The following is a 6,614-nucleotide window of genomic DNA, read 5'->3' on the forward strand; positions in this document are numbered from 1 at the left end:
CTTTTGTTTCTCAGGAGGAGATCAGGGCGTTGGAGTCCCTCATTCCTGTTGAAAAGCAAAACTGTTCTCTGTCTTCCCTGGAGACTCAGCATTGTGTTCTTTCTTCCCACTCCAGGGGTAGGGGCTGCTCTCTCTCACAGGCACCTGGGTTCTGTTCATTGGTAAGTTCTTCTTGGGGCGGGTCCAGTGTCGTGACCACCTTTCTCTCTTCAACACCATATACCTGAGCCACACATTGACTGCCGCTCCAGAAGACATTTGCTGAAGGATAGTTGAGAGACCAGAAGCAGATGTTCATGTCCTTCTCTTTCTAGAGCTTTTGTCTCAGTTTCTAAAGTCTTTCTGCACGTGATTCTTGACATGTGTCCTGTTGAAACCTTGTGAATCAACATCATGAACAAAAGAGTCTGAGGGCAGCCCAGCAAACCAACCTTTCTAACATCGCCATTTGCTGCCTTCACTATCCATGAACTTGGTCTTGTTCAAGAAGGTTGACTCAATGGAGTTGACAGTTTTCCATCTGAAGTCTGTCCCCTTGAGATAACACCCTGAGTATGTGACAGTTCACATGGATTATTGGAAGACATATTTTTGGCACTAAGATTGGCCGTTTCCTACACCAGGATCTTTCAAGAGGGGGCAAGGGTTGTACTTCTAAAGCCTAGAGATGTGTGGGAGTGAGTTTCCATGCCAGTGAAGCCATATTCTGGAAGGTTCCTTTTGGGCTGACTATGTTGCCCAGCCTTGGTCTGAGCATCAGGCCTCCCCATGGAGGTGTGGGACTAATGATGGGCCACTGCTTCATCTTAATGGGTGTAGCTGGTCAGGCTTGGCTTTTCACTTTGAATTGAAATGGGCCTTCACCGTCTCAAACCAAAGACCAACTCTGAGAGGGCCCAAAGTGCAATGTTATTTGGCGACATGGGGAATGAATTGAAGTAGAGAAGTATGAAGACAGTCCGATTGCAGGGAACTGGCAGCAGCCAGAGTTTGATTGTTCTTTAACCCTAAATGGGGCCTTCATTCATTTCCCTGTTGTGTTGTCGGTCTGTGCTTTTAGCAGGGACATTCAAACCTAGGCCATCCAGTGTGCTGGGAGGATAAATGGCAGAAACTTGGCACCTTGGCTACTGGACAATGTATATACCTTTCCCATCTTAGGAAGCTAGAAGAGACCATTTATGAACTGAATGCAACCAGGAATGAGCTGTCAGCTGCTGAAGAAGATCTGAAAGTAACCAAAGAAGAAATGGAGAAGTATAGGTAAGTCCAGACACTACATACTAATGGCTCCTGAAATCCGTGTTCCCTTTGTGTTTTTCATCTTTGTACATTATTAGGACTCAAGGAATATACACAAAAATTCAGAGGATGTATCCAGAGAGAATTAAGAGACACAGAAAGATAAGGAACAAATCAATTAGGTTACTAAACAGGTCCTGATCCCCAGCACTGGCGTGACTCTGTGGAAACTGGCTCCACACCAGTGTCCTGGGTGTCAGTTGTCCTAATCGTGAGGAGAGTGGTTTGTCCTAGGATGAATCTTACCTGTAAACGTTGTAGTGCCGTCTGATGGTGCTGGCCTTTGCAACCCTGGGAACCATGGTGAGGCTAGAAGTTAAAGGAGAATAGAACTTCATGACAAAAGACACTTGTCATGTGATAACTGAGGGAAAGATTGAAAACGGGTAAGGAAATTATGTGAATTCTGAACCTGCAGGCAAAGAAAAACGATTAAGGAAAGGCTGTAACAATAGCTTTGACCCTACTGTCCAATTATAGTCAGGTGAAAGTGTTTCCTGTGTCAGGATCAATTGTCTGAGGTTGGTCACTTGGGCAGATGATGGAAAATCACACCCAGTGTTGGGTTTTGTGTGATGAAAACAATTGTCCCTCACAGACAACAAGTGGAAGAAATGGAAGCTCAGCGGCTGGAGGGCGAGTTCACCTTCAAAGGCCAGGTAACAGGAGTTGTGCCCAACACACTGACCCCTTGGCGCCCCCTGCAGGTGATGGTAGTGGCCCTTAGCGCCCTAAACATGGGCTTCTGGTGTGTTGGCTTTTTTCAGATCGCAGTTCAGGAGAGGAATGCTGTGGCTAACTGGGTAAGTGTTTTCCTTTTCCTGGTCTTCGTTTGGGGCACAGTGGGGCACAACTGAAGGTGGGTGTGTTTTTCCCCCGCAGATGAAGGCTCGGGATTGGGAGAGGAGGATAGTGCAGCAGAGCAGGGAGAACGCCTACCTGAAACACAGGTGTGAGAGTTTGACGTGCGTTTTTACGGGTGTTTGGAGGGGTGATGGTTCTGCTGTTTAGTGCCTGGAGAGGACGTGGTGTTGTGATTCTTAGAGATGTCCATTCTTTTTCTGTGTTCAAGACTGCGCATGATGGAAGGGGAGAGGCTGCGTGTGGGATCCACGCAGCACGGACCGATGCCGGGAAGGCCTGAGTTGCAGAAACCTCTGTGGCAAGGTAGGGAGCACGATGTGAAATGCAGCAGCCTGATTGGCGCTGTGAAACCACATGGTGTCCCTCCCGTTCCTGTGGGTGATCGCTGTGTGTCCTGGAGAGAATCACAAGCACTACTGAAGGGCTGCAGGTTGTCTGAAGGGGTGACAGGAGGGTGCTTTCCTCATATGCCCCCAGACAGCAGGACACTTGCCCCTGTGACAGGTGGAGCTCACGCCCCTCCACACCTTCCCCCCGCCACCGCCTTCTGAAGAGCTGAGCCTGAGAAGGTGGGAGCCGAGCTCCCTTCCCACCTTGACTCCGTGGTCAAGCCTTGGGGAAATAAAAGACTGTTTGTGAAAAAGGGCATTTATTTACTCGTTATGGAGGTTCCTGTATTTTTGTTTTATTTGTAATCTATAAGACCATATTCATCAATGAAATGTATTTTATTCCTCTCATGTTCTCTGTGCAGTGCCATAGCTTTATTGCTCAATCTGCCTATCTTTTCTTTGTTCGTGACTATACAACTGTCAAAGTCTGTTTCTTCTCTGACATGTTTACTCGTTGGCCAGTCACACATGCTAGGTCTCATCCGCAGGCTGGACAAATGAACCATCCACCTGTGGCCTGAGAAGAGAACGTGGGCCGTTCATGTTGGGGGCTTGTGGATGTCACCTACCCAAGGCTACTCTCACTTAGATTTTTAATCTATGAAGAAAAAGAGATTTGCCTGATGTGTTTTGAGCGCCCCAATTTTAGTGTTGATTTCCAGCCAGTTGTACCCCGACCTGTCCACACGTGATGGATTACTTATGGAAACACTGGAACCAGGGTCCTGGAGTGTCACCCGCAAGAGTCAGGTGACTGGTGTCTCTCTTAGCAAAGGAGTCACTTGAGTCACAGGTGAAACCCTCTGATAAGGGACCCGAGTTTGGGAACAAGTGCAAGATGGGAGAGGAAGGCATGGAGGGCCCGCAAACCACAATAAACCTCTGTCCTTTGTCTCATCAGCACCTAGACCGGTTCCCAGGATGAACAGCAGCACCGGCCCTCGAAAGGACCCAGAGATGGCTACGGTAAGTGCTGTGGGTGTTTTTAGTTGTGTCCGTTTCTGAAATATATTGCCGTGTGGACAGCACTCTGTCCTGGCCTTGTGGTGTTGTGTGTGTCCTGGGATCATCCCTTTCAGAATGCACGCTGTTCACCCAGGAGCCTCCGGGCTGCTCCGTTAGAGATCCTCAATTTCATGCTTCCTCCCAAAGCTGTAGATGCTTAGAGACACGTGATGGTAGAATGCTCACCTCGTGCGTGTGTGTGTGTGTGTGTGTGCGCACGCATGTGTGTAAATAACTCGAGGAGGATGACGTCTCACTCCACAGTGAAGTCAGGTAGTCCTGCTGACTCCTTGTGGTTTGCTTTCCTGTGGGAGCAGGAGCATTTTTGGTTTTGGGTCAGGAGACTAACCTGGGAGGATGTCTGCAGAGGTCCTCACAGATGAAAAATGGGAGGACTGCCTCACACTTGTGCCACAACTGCTAAGTGTACAGAAGGGTTATTGGTATCATGTTCCTCGGAAAACACTTTTCCAGTGCCTCTGTCATACCACAACCCCCTAATACCTCAAGGGTCTTTGTCCATAGACAGAGACTGTAGAGAGTAGAGGACCCTTTGTCAGGAGGCGAGGCAGCCATGGGAGAGTCGGGGACTTACAAGCAAACGATTCCCCTCAAGTGGCTCAGAAACTTTGTGGAGAAAGGGCATTCAGTTTCGTCTCATTCTCTCTATTCTGACCAAAACAAAATCTTCTCTGGTGGCTTAGGAGGAAAGAGGAAGTGTCCTGGATGTCGATGCCCCCATGTCTGGAATGTGCTGCTTTACTAGTTGGCAGTGATCCTTTTTCATCTTTAAGACACTACTTCTTGCTGGTGAACGTGGGCAGACATGGGCAGTGATGTTTGGTGACAGGCTCTTCCTGTGACAGCCCTTGCCCTCTCCCTCCTCACTGTACTGGTGCCAGCTGGGAGGGGCATGTAAGTTTTGTAGCACGATGCAGCTCTCCTGGAACGTGGCGTTGGAGGAGGAGCCGGGTGCTGAGAGCTCTTTGTTTGGGTTTCTTCTCTTGGTGTTGCAACTTTTGTCTGTTTCACTAAAATATTTTCTTGTCTATTCAGCAGGTCGGTACAGGTGTGAGAGTGTTTCCTCATTGACCAGGGCCCCTCCGTATGCCCTACCACGTGGGGCAGAACTTACCAGGCTTCCCTCCTCCTCCTCCACCTCCACACTGGTGGGCATGGGGGCCTCAGCCACACCTCATTCCTCCACCACATGGTGAGATGATCTGAATCGACGTGAGTCGTAAAGCATATTCATAGTTTAGCCACTTCTGTTGGTGGAGAGGATGGAGGGGTGGTACCACAAGGCTTTGCAATGCAAAGATAAGCCCGAGTGAGGACATGGTAACATTCCTCCACTTTGTGTAGACGTCCATCTCATGGACTGTCTGGTTCACTGTACAGACCTGGGCGGCACGTGTCTGCCATGGAGAAGAAAATTGACATTTCGCAGAGGACAGACATAGAAGCATTGCCTGGGTGCACTACACAGGCACGATATTTTGGCCTCTGGGCTAGAGAAAGCACAACCTTCACATCACTCTCATGTGTGGAGGCCCCAGTTGTCCAGCATTATAGATTAGTTCTGGAAACGTCTGTTCCCCAGGCAGAGTGGTCATATCCACGTGGGTGAGGGACTGTTCCCTCCATCGCCCACAGGGGTCAGGGGAGTCCTGTGTGAAACACGAAGGACCCAACTGAGGGAGAGTGTGGAAGAGGCTGGGGCAGGGGGAGAGGGTTGGCTTGAATCCTGTGTGGTCCTCACCAGTCTGAATCCACCTCCGCCCCTTCTAGGGCTTCCTTCCCATTCAGAAGCCTGTGGAGCTCATGGGGACAATAGCAGCGCTGTGCCCAAGAAGGTCCCAGAGAAGAGCCAAGTAAGTACAGGGGTGTTTTCAGTTGTACCCATTTCTGGAGTCCTGTTCCGATCTGGGCAGCACTGTGTCCTGACCTCCGTGTGTTGGGTATATTCTTGGGTCCGCGTGTGGTGTCATTTCCCATTCAAAGTGGCAAGTCTTCATGCGGAGCTTACAGGCATCTCTGTTTGCAGATCATCATCTCGTGGTTGTGTCGGTGGAGCAATGGCAGAGTTTGTGCTCAGGGCTTGACCTTCAAGGGAAACCGGGATGGGGTGCTTTTAAGTATCTGAAGTTCCTCAGGACACACATGCGTATGCCTGGCTCTTTGCACACACTGAGCATGGGCAGGTGCCATTGTTGGGAAGGAAGTGTCTCTTTTGCACAATGGCAGACATCTGTCTCTTACTGTCGTGCACGTCCAGCATCTGCATTTGTAGTTCTGGGAGGGATGAAACACCTCTCACTTCATCTGCAGCGTGTAGGGTTCGAGCTGTCATTTCATTAATTGTATAAATGGCTGACATAGGGCTTTGGTCCCTTCATGGATCATTAGGGTAGGGGTCTGCCCTTGTCCACTGCAGTCTGGAAACTTGTGGGAAGCACTCTTATCCAGTCAGGGAGGTGAGAACGAGAAACAGTGGCAGATGCCGGAGGCAGGCATAGAGGGTTCATTGGAATGTTGCTCAGTCACTTCCAGGGGGAGAAGCTTCTGTCTTTTCTATGGCGTGAGTCAGATACAGATGCTGGAGCGTCCTCCACAAGGACCAGGGGTGCTGCCCACAGGCCTCTCATGTCATGGCAGAGTGAAGGCCACTAAGGACATGGTAACTTTCTTCCAGTTGTTCTGTAGATACAGTTGATGGACCTTGTCTTCCAGTCATACTGAGGGGGTTGGCAGGTCCCTTGTGGTGATGGAGAGCTGCCCTTCTCCAAAAGCTGGGCATAGCAGGTGTGCACGCACACATGGTACACTGACAATGCTCTGTGCTCTGGGAGGGATGAGGCCTGCTTTTAATGTGAGGAATGAGGATGTGTGTGAGAGAAGGGAGGGACACACTGATGAATGGACATAGACGGTGTGTTCCGTATAAGGGAAGAACCAGAGATGTCTCCAGAAGGAAGGGAGGGAGCCCCACGTGACAGGAAAGAGGAGGTTGTGGATGCCGAGAAGGCAGGAGGTGCTCAGGGAAAGGCT

General features: G+C 49.9%; 1 protein-coding gene across 1 annotated transcript; it reads left to right on the plus strand.

The window, feature by feature from the left end:
- Positions 1-921: 921 nt before the first annotated feature.
- LOC308359418 (uncharacterized protein) lies at positions 922-5,413 on the plus strand (the record flags this gene model as incomplete). Its single annotated transcript, XM_080830449.1, has 8 exons — positions 922-938; positions 1,162-1,263; positions 1,901-2,105; positions 2,185-2,252; positions 2,375-2,469; positions 3,460-3,524; positions 4,623-4,776; positions 5,355-5,413. 7 exons carry the CDS (start codon positions 922-924, stop codon positions 4,653-4,655), a joined length of 585 nt encoding a protein of 194 aa, XP_080686575.1. The 3' UTR covers positions 4,656-4,776; positions 5,355-5,413.
- Between the last annotated feature and the right edge of the window lie 1,201 nt (positions 5,414-6,614).

Source organism: Martes martes, assembly GCF_963455335.1.
Source record: "Martes martes genome assembly, chromosome: 18".
Taxonomy (NCBI): Eukaryota; Metazoa; Chordata; class Mammalia; order Carnivora; family Mustelidae; genus Martes; species Martes martes.